The sequence below is a fragment of the Drosophila ananassae genome, chromosome 2R (assembly GCF_017639315.1).
Source record: "Drosophila ananassae strain 14024-0371.13 chromosome 2R, ASM1763931v2, whole genome shotgun sequence".
NCBI classification, from domain to species: domain Eukaryota; kingdom Metazoa; phylum Arthropoda; class Insecta; order Diptera; family Drosophilidae; genus Drosophila; species Drosophila ananassae.
Window position 1 is genome coordinate 7,081,168 of NC_057928.1, and position 12,099 is coordinate 7,093,266.

At 40.3% G+C, this 12,099-nt stretch overlaps 2 protein-coding genes across 2 annotated transcripts; both read left to right on the plus strand.

Annotated features, from left to right (window-relative positions):
- Window positions 1-60: 60 nt before the first annotated feature.
- LOC6506192 (zinc carboxypeptidase) lies at window positions 61-2,068 on the plus strand. The gene is made up of 5 exons (XM_001958334.4): window positions 61-257; window positions 311-826; window positions 1,329-1,422; window positions 1,485-1,781; window positions 1,838-2,068. Exons 1-5 carry the CDS (start codon window positions 108-110, stop codon window positions 2,029-2,031), a joined length of 1,251 nt encoding a protein of 416 aa, XP_001958370.1. The 5' UTR covers window positions 61-107; the 3' UTR covers window positions 2,032-2,068.
- Window positions 2,069-2,124: 56 nt separating this feature from the next.
- On the plus strand, window positions 2,125-4,314 carry LOC6506193 (zinc carboxypeptidase). The gene is made up of 5 exons (XM_001958333.4): window positions 2,125-2,572; window positions 2,625-3,140; window positions 3,349-3,442; window positions 3,508-3,804; window positions 3,862-4,314. Exons 1-5 carry the CDS (start codon window positions 2,423-2,425, stop codon window positions 4,053-4,055), a joined length of 1,251 nt encoding a protein of 416 aa, XP_001958369.1. The 5' UTR covers window positions 2,125-2,422; the 3' UTR covers window positions 4,056-4,314.
- The last annotated feature ends 7,785 nt before the right edge of the window (window positions 4,315-12,099 follow it).

The following is a 12,099-nucleotide window of genomic DNA, read 5'->3' on the forward strand; positions in this document are numbered from 1 at the left end:
AGCTCCATAGGCAGTCGCGAAAAGCGATAAGTCCGTAGAAATAGAGTCTATTTGTCAGTAATTCCTACAAGTGCCACAGTTCCCTGGTGACTATACGAGCGAAAGGTATGTGGTCTAGAATTCTGATATTCGTAGGACTCTTTAGTCTAGTTCTGGGCCTGGAGCAAGTGCGTTATGACAACTACAAGGTCTACAATGTAAGGATCGACGATGAGGAGCACTACCAGTTGCTTAATAGCAACGAAAAACGCTTGGAGGTTGGTCTACGTCTTAAAATTTTAATTAAATTCATTACAAAATTCCTCAAAAGCTCAACAGCTGGCGCGAGGCTCGACATCCCGGAGATACCTCGGACGTAATGCTTCCCCCGCAGCACCAGGAGGCATTCGAGGGTCTTTTAAGCAAATACAACTTCACCTATAAGCTCAAAATCGATAATGTTCAGACCCACATCGATGCCCAGATACCCAAAAAACGAACTGGCTACATGGAATGGACCCAGTTTCATACACTGGACGAAATCTACGCCTGGCTAGATTTGATCGAACAACGTTATGCTGATATTGTCACACCTTTCACAATTGGAAACTCTTACGAAGGCAGACCCATTCGGGGCATAAAAATCTCATTCAAAGAGGGAAATCCCGCCGTGTTTATTGAGTCCAATATTCATGCCCGGGAATGGATTACTTCTTCGACGATCACATACTTCATCGATGAGCTTCTGGTTTCACGTAATCCTGGGGTCAGAGAAATAGCCCAAAACGTAGACTGGTACATTATTCCGGTCCTGAATGTTGATGGCTTTTCTTACTCTCACGAAGTGGTAAGTTCTAGCCAAAAACTAAAAACAGTGATTGGCTTAAAATGCAAAAATATTCAAGCGATTAAATTTTCGATGCGATATAACAGCTTTTCATACACTTGCAGAGAGTATTATAGATCAGTTGAACGCATTAAAAAGTCATCTACAACTTTAGAACTTATATATTTATTTATAAAACTAAGGATAGGGGTAAGGTTATTTATAAAACTAAGGTATTATAAGCTGTAGAGCTTAGGGTATTTGAGCTTCGGATATTCTTAAAATTGAGTTTCTTGTTATATAATAATTTAATGAATGGAAATGAAAGTGCGAAAATAGTCTAGCGATTAGATTCGCGATGAGATCAAATACGTGCCGATCATATTATTGAACAGCCTATCTTATCGCTTATCTTTTACTACTGTATGCTTTTCTATTTGCTATCTTAGTATACCATCTTGTATACTACAGTAATCAATTAGCTATATTAATGTCAGATAATCTCTGTTTGGATGACCGACAGGCACGCCTCTGGCGCAAGTCGCGATTGCCCTCGGATCCCACTGGAGAATGTATTGGAACCGATCTGAACCGCAACTTTGACTTTCTATGGATGTGTAAGAATTAGACAGAAATATAATAATCTTTTCATATATTCACTTTAGTATCTTCAACTTAGTGACCGGCGCCAGTGACGATCCCTGCTCTGAAACGTACGCTGGACCTTCAGCAGAATCTGATCCAGAGATCAGTCAACTCACTTCATACATCAACACCTCCATACCAGAGGGGACTATCAAGATCTATATATCTCTGCACTCGTATGGACAGTATGTCCTTTCCCCATGGGGTCACACCGCTGAGGAATTCCCAGAACACTATCCCCAAATGATGCATGTGGCCAAGGGCTTCTCTGATGCTCTTTATAGAAGATATGGCACCGTCTTCACCTATGGATCAAGTGCCACAACTTTATGTAGGTTACTCTAGAATCCTAAAAAAAAAAAATTAATTTTTTTTGTTATATTTCAGATGAAGTTTCTGGTTCGGGTAAAGAGTGGGCCTACGCTGTAAAGGGAATTAAAATTCCCTACACTATCGAACTGAGGGACAAAGGCGAATTAGGCTTTGTTCTGCCACCCGAGGATATTATTCCTGTGGCCCGCGAGGTGACTGAAGGATTTGTTGGAATGATAGCTGCTGCCCGGGAAGTAGATATTCTATAGATTCAAATAAAATAATAAATACGAATGTTTTGTTTAACATTTTGTTTTTAAGTTTCAAGATAAATCCTTCTCCATTAGTCGCTTACAATTCAGTTTTTAAATCATTATAGGAGAAATAATTTTTTTTTAAAGATTTATCATTCATGAAACTGTCAAGATCATTCATAATTAAAATAGGATTGACCATTTTATAAAAATTGTTTCATATGAAAAAAATGTTAATGACGGAAATGTTAACAGAAAAGCCAAAACAAAAGTCTCTCTATGCCCATCGTAACTATTTTAATTTTTGATAGGCAGTTCCCAAAGCGATAAGTAACGTAGAAATACAGGCTAATCAGCCAAATTTTAGGAACGCGACAGTTCTCTGGTGACTATACGAGCGAAAGGTATGTGGTCTAGAATTCTGCTCTTCGTAGGACTCTTCAGTGTAGGTCTAGGTCTTGAGCAAGTGCGTTATGACAACTACAAGGTCTACAACATAAAGATCGACGATGTGGAGCACTACCAGTTGCTGAGTAGTCAGGAAAAGGCCTTTGAAGTAAGTTTCATTGTGCAACCTAATTTTAATTTAATACAAAATCCCATTAAAGCTCAACAGCTGGCGCGAAGCTCGTCATCCGGGAGATACCTCGGACGTAATGCTTCCCCCACAGTACCAGGAGGGATTCGAGGGTCTTTTGAAACAATACAACTTCACCTATAAGCTCAAGATCGATAATGTTCAGACCCACATCGATGCCCAGAGGCCCAAAAAGCGTACTGGCTATATGGAATGGACGCAGTATCACACACTGGAAGAAATCTACGCCTGGTTGGATTTGATCGAACAGCGTTATGCTGATATTGTCACACCTTTCACAATTGGAAACTCTTACGAAGGCAGACCCATTCGGGGCATAAAAATCTCATTTAAAGAGGGAAATCCCGCCGTGTTTATTGAGTCCAATATTCATGCCCGAGAATGGATTACTTCTTCGACGATCACATACTTCATCGATGAACTCCTTGTACCCCGTAATCCTGGCATCAGAGATTTAGCCCAAAATGTGGACTGGTACATTATTCCTGTGCTTAATGTCGATGGCTTCGCTTATTCGCACGAAGTGGTAAGTTCTGCTATTAAATTAAGTGTTAAACTATAAACATTTACATAATAATGTAATCGATTGAAATGAAAGTGCGAGCGTCGTCTGGCGATTAGATGAAGTAAGTGCCGGCCTCTTTATGGCACAGCCTATCTTATCGCGTATCATTGTAAATAGTAATCAATTAGCTATATTAATGTCAGATAATCACTGTTTGAATGACCGGCAGGAACGTCTTTGGCGCAAGTCGCGATTGCCCTCGGATCCCACTGGAGAATGCATTGGCACTGATCTAAATCGGAACTTTGACTATCTGTGGATGTGTGAGTACATATCACTTTTATTATTTTTTTATTTATTATCTTTAAATTAAATCTGCTCATTATAGTAATTGGCGCCAGTGACGATCCGTGCTCTGAATTTTATGCCGGACCTTCAGTAGAATCTGATCCAGAGATCAGTCAACTCACTTCATACATCAACACGTCCATACCAGAGGGGACTATCAAGATCTACATATCTCTGCACTCGTATGGTCAGTATGTCCTTTCCCCATGGGGCCACACCGCTGAGGAATTCCCGGAGCACTATCCCCAAATGATGCATGTGGCCAAGGGCTTCTCTGATGCTCTTTTTAGAAGATATGGCACTGTCTTCCACTATGGGTCAAGTGCCACAACTTTATGTGAGTTTTCATTAAACTTAAAAATATTCGGATTTAATTTTTAATATTGTTTTCTAGATGAAGTTTCTGGTTCGGGTAAGGAGTGGGCCTATGCTGTAAAGGGAATTAAAATTCCCTATACCATCGAACTGAGGGACACAGGCGAATTAGGTTTTGTCCTGCCGCCCGAGGATATTATTCCTGTGGCCCGCGAGGTGACCGAAGGATTTGTTGGCATGATAGCTGCTGCCCGGGAAATAGATATATTATAGATTAAGTTAAATTTTTAATCTGTTTTAGTCTAAATGTAATAGTTTTGCATTTTTTAAGGATTCAAATTTGAAAAAAGAATATAAGTTAATATAAGGTATAGAAAAAAAAATATACTTATATATTTCTTTTTAATCAAAGAACTTAATAAAATTACTGTTGCTTCCCACAAACCAACTTTTTAATAAATTATTCACAAAGTTTGCTGAAAAGTTTTGCAGATTTTTTTTGAAAAACTGGAAGTGTCCTTAAAGTTCCTCCTGTAAGAATTTAAATTTTGAAATTATGATTTTAATACGAAATAATACAATTTACGGTGGCAGTCCATATATTTTTTAGGACAAAAATAAAGCAAGACCCCTTTTCGGGTGAAAAAATGCTCCCCCATTTGGTGGCGCCACTGCGGGGCAAGCTTTTGCTCCGCCCCAAAACCGAGCCGGGTGCCGAAGCTTCCAATCAGCGACGTCGCATTGCTTTTTGGGGGAAAGTGGCAGAGCCGGGAAGTGGGGAGAGTGGGGGCAGGGCGAGGCGAGTGTGTGCGAGGACTGCCGAACGAAGCGAGTCCTTGAATAAGGAGCCCGGGTTGCATTCCGTTCTTTCTTTTCCTTTTTTCCACCGGACCGCTTGCTCCTCGCAGCCTCAAGTGTTGGTTGGGCAGAGAGTCTCCGCCTCTTTTCAACGCGCGCACAGCATCCTGTCGGACAAGGACGAGGCTCTGCGCCACCGTTGGGCGGCAGGACTATATCCGTGCATATACATGTTCACATTCAGATCCTACACGTATGCGCGCGTCAGGGAAATGCTGGAAAAGCAATCGCAACGAATGGCAAACGACCAGAGAAATTCTTCAGATTTCCAGAAACATGGCGCCAGTCTTCCTATTATATAGGGAGTATATATACTAGATATATATTATATATATCCTTACATAGGAACCTCTACCGGGCTCCTTACTGCTGTTGTTGTTGTGTGCGCTTGCACTTATTTTTTCAATTTGTCTAATGAAATTGCGTTTTCCACTTGCGTCGCTGGCGACAAAATAAAAAAAATGACGGCAACTAGATAGGAAATAAAATGGCACGAAAAATCTTGGAAAATTCGAGAAAATATAACGTTGACACTTTTTGCGCTGCAAGCTCCTTGAACGTGTGCCCTCTACGGGTGTGTGAGTGTGCGAGTCCTTGTCCCATGTCCTGGGTCCTGTGTCCTGTGTCTGCCTTTTCACTCACTGTTCTTTCTGCATATAAATTGAAATTTACTAACCTCGCCCCTCAGCACTTTTCCTCCTTCCACTTTTCCTGTTGTCAGTTGCACCTTTATGACAATTTTCCTGCCACTGCCACTGCCACTTCTTTTTTCCGGATTTTCTTTGCCTTTTCTCGTTTCTTTTTTTTATTTTGTTTTTTTTTTTTGGTAAAAGTAGTAGGTGTATGTTGCGCATATTGTGGTGATGAATTTTTCTCTTTGAGTTATTTAGAAGGAATGCTGCAGAGTCCAAGGAAATGGGAAGTTGGAACGGTGGCAATAAAAACTTACTTAGCCAAATTGCACTAAGCCCGGAGTTAGGGGCATCAAAAAGATATATCTAATTTGTATAATATAACTGCACGAATAAGATTTACAGCTAAAGTTTTTATTCATAGGTTAAGGTTTACTTACATAAATTTTAAGTAAACTTTTAGAGAGGTATAATTATTTGCTTATAAATCCAATTAAAGTAACTTAGAAAATCACTCATGACTCACTGACTTTAAGCCCCAAACTCCCCTTGGTATATAAACTATTTATCAAAACACCTCTAATTTGATAATTCAATTATGCATTTCAATTCCCCCGACAGCCAATCAAGAAATCAAATCAAAGTGGATTGATTTTGGTCACATGAAGCCGAGCCCCAAAAAAAATCGATTTAATTGCTGCCAAGGCAATAAACTTCAACGGCAATTGACGCTTGACACTTTGAGAACAGCGCTTGAGAACGCTCCGGCCGGCCAGCTGGCCAACTGGCTTAGATGGCCAACCGTAGCTATTGGAATGGAAAGGCACATGGTCTGGGAGCAGGGAAAGTATGACGATACTCCGTGGATTGCTATGGTTCGGATTGGATTGGATATTCCCAACGCGCGTCATGAAGCTGCGGCGTCTGCGCCTTTTTTGGACGTTTGGCAATGTGAAATGGCATGGAATCGAAGGGGATGAGGTAGATGATCATCGCATAGTGCTCCGGTCCGATGGCGCTCAGATGGCCAGGAGATCCCTGGTACGCCTACCAGGAGTTATGACAGGCCGCAGAGCTGCGATCCTTAAATGGCAAAGACCCAGCCTCCGTTTATGGACTGACGACAAAGAGACGACGACGCTGGCGTGTTGACAATGATGTGCCTTTGGAGTTGGATGATTGGTGTTTTGTGCCCATTTCGCAGGAAAGCCAAGGGTTCCCGTTTTCCCGAGAATACGGCAGTCCAGTACACAACAAGAAAATATACAGAGCTTTCTCAACCAATTAATATAAGATATAAAATGGGGAAGTCATAAAAAGAATGTTTTCTTATATCTAAGTTTTAACTTTAATAAATTTTTATATACCATATTTTTTGAATAAAAGAAACTTTAAATTTCTTTCTGTGAAGGCCAAGGAGACATGTGGGCTCTCTGCATCGCATCGCGTCGCCCCAAGTCCCGATTCTACAGTCTTCTGGCTACAGGCTTTCGGTGCGTCGCCGTTGCCTTATAAGCCATGTCTAGACAGGCTGGAAAAAATCACAGCAGCCCCGGCAACCGCAGCAGCATCAGAATCATTCAGGTAATACCAAACTTGGTGCGGAGGCCTTCCTTCAATGATTGCCCCATGAATGAATGAATCCAACTCCGCGGTCGCCGGTCGTAGCAATTAGTATGCGGAGATTGCGATCACTCGGAAGTAATGCTAATTTTCGTTGTCTACCCGGTTACTCAAATAGGAAAGGGTATAAGTTGACTGTTTGAGCTACGAGGGCTATTAATGTACTATACATATGTTTTATTAAAATATAGATATTAGAAGGACTATACTTCTCAGTTTAAGGAATTTAATTAAATTGACTTTTAAGCTTAAGTTGAAATGTAGACTAATCAAGGGTACCCAAAGGCCGATCTCTTGAAGATCAATCTTTTTCCAGGCTTCCCTCGTTCTTCATCTAGAACAGTTCCCTCCGGTGTCCTTTGGCTAGTCACTGAGCTAGTTTTTCTAAGGTCCCGCCAACCCGCTCAACATGGCCTGATGCATTGGCCCAGGAGATGTCATTAACATTAGATGGAGCAGGTGAATGAATGCAGCTGACAGATGAAGACAGTTGGGGATCGGAAAGTACAGCGAAAACAAAAAAAAACAGTGGGAACCAGGAGGAGGACGTGGTGGTAAACTCCATTATGCAGGCAGCTTGTCTGTGCCATTAAGAGCGTTAACAGGAGGACATTAGTATCCTGTAGGCAACATCTGACGCAGCAACAACTTCAACTCGACGACGAAGACGAGGTCAACTTCAGACAAAGGCATGCAAATGCGATTTGGGTGAGAAAAGGCAGAGGGTCCAGGATGCAGGGGGCAACTTGGGTCGCCTTGGAAAATAAGAAAACAACTTTTTGCGCTAAGCAGATGAAGGACATTTGCATAGACGCCCTGTCGTACTGGCTGGGACGGCAGGCAGCGCCAAATCAAAATCTTTTTAAAGGATATTCTATATAATTTCACGCTTAAAAGCCTGGAAGACAGGCGGCAGAAGTCCAGTACCCGAATCCAGGACAGGCCGACGTTCCGTGTTTGCTTAGTGTCCTGGGGAAATTGAAAAAAGAAGGTGCACCCCCTGGCAGGAACAGCCGTTGCTTTACCCACGTGCCAAGCGGCTTAAAAAAGCGATTCGAAAGGCGGCATCCTTATCCTTCGTCGTCCCAGAACATTTGCATGCGACTTTTAAATCAATTATTGTTAAATATTTATTTCTTGGCAGTCCATTTGGGGACTGGCGAGAGAGAGTTGTCTGTTGGCGGGCATATTATCCTAACATAAATTACATGATTGATTTCATTCGAAGGGCAACAATGGAAGACAGGACAGAATAGAAAGCCACACACACTTTTATCCTGGGAAGACATTGGGGAAAAAAGTAAACAAAATGCAAATTCACGAGGGGTTCTGGCTTGATTAAAAAGCTTAGAAATTAGCATATCATTTGTGAAGCTATTTGCTGGCATTTATAAAAATATTGATTGGCTGTCCAGGGAACTGAGTAGAACAGCATATTCATATTAAAAATTGGTACAGTATTTCAAGAGTTCCTACTTCCATTTTAAATTCCCCAAAGTTAAGATAAAGTTGAGCACATAGTGGGGGTAACTTTTACCCAACTATACAATTTAGCTACCTTGATGGAAGGCAACATCTTTGCTTTATTTATTTATTTTTTATATATTTTTTTCGCATTTTATTTTTTACGCTCCTTGGGTCCTCTTCGAGGCCGCAGCGTCGTGTGTTTTGCTCAGTGGCGCGTTGACATCGCCATCAAAATGCTTTGACGTGGTTTTTGATTGACAGGAAACTCATAAATAATTCATGTCATTAAATCATGTTACATTTTTTCTTCTCCCAGCTCAGCTCGACCGAGGTCCTCTGCTTTCGGTCCTCTTCTCGTGCAGCAGTCGCAGCAGTTCCAACATCTTCAGGACCGGCCATTGAAACAAGTTTCTCCAACTGGAGTGGCGGACATTTGGGCAGCTCTTCTCGGTTTCTACCGAGAAGTTGTTGCTACCCCACCTCGATTCTCCAGACCCCCAACCGCCTAGTTCTCTAGCAATTAAATGTCAAAAACTGTTTCTCTTCTCGCCTTCTTCACCAAAGATGTAACTCAATTCAGCTCTCAGATTTCTCAGATTTCATTTTTTCCAGCGATTTTCCTTCCCTTTTTTTATCATATTTTTCCTGCAACGGAAAACTTGAAGAAAATAAGTTTTCAATGAATATAATTATGCAAAGCAGCCGACAAGTCGCACTCCACTTGGCTGGACCTTAAGAGGCTCTGGAAAAAAGGACATTAAAATTATATAAAAGCAGCTTGGCGAAATTTAAATATTTCAGCGCCTACTCCCCGGCTCATTTGCAAGCTGTCATAATATTTTATTATTGCTTGTTTTAATTCCTTGTTTCATCATTTCACGATTTCTTCTCTTTTATTTCTATTTTTTTCCATCTTTTTCGGCATCCTCGGAAAAGTGTCCTTCGGCCAAGGGAAAGTTTTTAATTTTTATCAAAAGATTTCTTGCGCTTCTGTTTTTAATGAAATTTTTTCACTGTCCTGTAAAGGATTGTGCACAACCGAAAAATTTGCATAATTTTTGTCAGCCATTTTTAATTTGTGATTTGGTGCAGTAAGAAGAGGTCCTTAAAAAGTTTTCTAGGCCCTATAGGTCCTTTATTAAAGTAATATGTTGTATCTTTCAAAATATTTTGGGGAAAACAAACCAAATAGCTTTCTGATGCTGGTATTGGGATATATTTCTGGTAAATCATGTCCTTACAATCAATTGCGTTTATTAGACTTAAAATATCGTTTTAATTAAAGTATTGGCAGGATCTATTTGACAAGTCATAGTCACTACCATGGACTTCTTTTCTTTGATTGGCCTTATTAAGAAGGCTTTTGGGGTTCCCATCATTGATCCATTACCAGTTAGCCTTATACACTGGCTGAGTCGAGTCTGGTAAATCATTTTAATTGTCCTGCCGCACTCGGGACATACCTCCTTCCACCCTCGCATCCTTGAGCCTTTGTTGTTGGCGATTGTGTGCGGCGATAATAATTACACGTCACGCTGCCACGCAATCAAAACATTATTTGTGCAAAATCACGGAGCTGAACTGAAGCGGAAGTGATGAAGGACTTATTGGCTGCACGCGTCTCTGGAAAAAGTTTAAAAAATATTTGGCTGGCAGGCACCCCATTTGCATTGCACCCAAGTCTCTGGATGATCCTTTGGTCCTTCCGTTCCGTGTTAAATTCAACGCAACGCGTGCGGTCACGTGTCTGGCGGACACGCCCACTTTCATGATAGTCACAATCGGCATCCGAGATTTAAACAAAACGCTGCCACCGCATCAGCAGTCACTCACTGCCGGATCGACTTCTTCCCTTTGCCATCCATCGAAAATAATCGACACCATCGCTAAAGGACCGCTGGGAAAAACAGGAAGGAGCTGCGGAAAGTCGCTGAAAATTATGTAAATTGTTTTTGGGGCCACACAAAGGAAAGGAGTGCGAAAATTTGCCTAAATGCTGGCAGGACGCCCCAACTGGTTGTGCCTCAAACTGTTGCAGCCTGCGGCAAAAATTCCAAACAATGTGACAGAAACATATGTTGCCATTATCAGCAGTTACCGAAAGGACAAGCCTTTGACAGGACTCTCAAAATTCGCAATGGATGTCAGAATTAGGGGAAGCTTGGACTAGGGATGATGTATTTAATTACTTAATAAGAGTAAATTGATTTATTTTTGGTTAGTATATAAAGTTTTTTTTTCCAGAATATCTTGGAAATATCTTTGGCACTTTATCCGCCCACCCCCGAAATTCTTTTGGTAAAGATCCCACAAACACACCCCCTTTTATCCCGTCCAACGTATCAATGGGAAGATATCATTTCGCATTTGTTGTATATTACTTCCTGTCCGCCATACCCCCATATACATTTCATATTTTTCCCACCAGTACGAGATGTCCACCCCCCGTCCCTGCTTTACTTTTGATTCCTGCCCCCTGAAGACACCCGTCCGTGGCAATAAATGCGCAAACGTTTCAATTCCGTTGCGGCTGACAAATGCAAGGAAAAAATGCCAATGATTCTGCCCCAAAAATATATTATAATGATAAAAAAAAATAGAGTGAATAGCATCGGACAAAAGTTTATCTCGATGCTGTCGAGTGTTTTGATTTGTAACGTTTCTCACTTCATTATTATGCAATAAATAATGCCATCTACATGTGCCATCTAATATAATGCATAAGGGTGAAATCGCGAGGGTTGTTGGCAGGCTTTGGCCCTTGGACGGGACTGGTCCTTTGGCCAGCGGAAGTAGAGCGCGGCGATGGTCAGAAATCACTGTTGTGGAAATTAATGAGGCCTAACATGACAAGTCCACATTTTTTACCACTATCTTTTTTTATGGAAATGTTGTTTAGAAAAATAGTTTTTTTAATGAATAGTTAAAATTCGTTATTGTAAACTAAATCTTTTATTTTGATAAGTTCTAGCTGAAAATGCAAATATAATAATTATAGTAAGTAACTCAAAAAGTGCCTTAAATAAAAATCTACTATTAAATCCCTATATGAAATGCAACATATTTAAAAAATTATATCCCCTTACTTCAATAATAACATATTTCTGTATAACTATTTCAAAAACAATTTTTTTTTTCAGTTTTAATGCTCATAAATTTCAAAGACCAATTCATATCGAAATATTTCGAGTAGTTTCAAACTTTCTATTTGGCCTCCGTACTGGCATTTTTCACTGGCAAAGTACATAAAAGTATGCAACAAAATGTTTAAAAATCAATTTTTTTAGTGTTAGTTAAATTAAAAATAACATTTATGAAATTAAAGATCGTAGAGTTGAGTAGCAGACTATCGGGTATCATATCGGGTAGTCGAATTAATTTTACTCTAACCGCCCTTGTTTTTTGACTCTAAATATTTCAATATTAAGTATACGTTTTCATAAATCATTTAAATATTTTTTCCAAAGTCTTTGCTATGTATTTAAAATGTTTTTACTAAAAAGCTAAAAAAAATATTTCAAACTAAAAGTATATGCATCTTCCACTGTGGCCCACCCCTTGGAAGCTTTGGAGAGCTTTTTTTTGGAGAAAGTTCATGGATAATACTTTCGCCAAGGTGTTGCCAATGGCCTGAAAAATAAAAATTTCTCCATGCATAGGGTAGCTTTTGATTTTAATTCTGGCAACGTCTATTTCCAGTGCTGGAAAACGATGATGGAAGTTTGAAAGCGTTTCGA

Bases quoted from the DNA above. Each gene is read 5' to 3' on its own strand.
- LOC6506192 (XM_001958334.4), top strand. From the start codon at position 108: ATGTGGTCTAGAATTCTGATATTCGTAGGACTCTTTAGTCTAGTTCTG. The intron at 827-1,328 runs GTAAGTTCTAGC...GATGACCGACAG, and splicing joins TTTCTTACTCTCACGAAGTG to GCACGCCTCTGGCGCAAGTC. The intron at 1,423-1,484 runs GTAAGAATTAGA...TCTTCAACTTAG, and splicing joins CTTTGACTTTCTATGGATGT to TGACCGGCGCCAGTGACGAT.
- LOC6506193 (XM_001958333.4), top strand. From the start codon at position 2,423: ATGTGGTCTAGAATTCTGCTCTTCGTAGGACTCTTCAGTGTAGGTCTA. The intron at 3,443-3,507 runs GTGAGTACATAT...TGCTCATTATAG, and splicing joins CTTTGACTATCTGTGGATGT to TAATTGGCGCCAGTGACGAT. The intron at 3,805-3,861 runs GTGAGTTTTCAT...ATTGTTTTCTAG, and splicing joins GTCAAGTGCCACAACTTTAT to ATGAAGTTTCTGGTTCGGGT.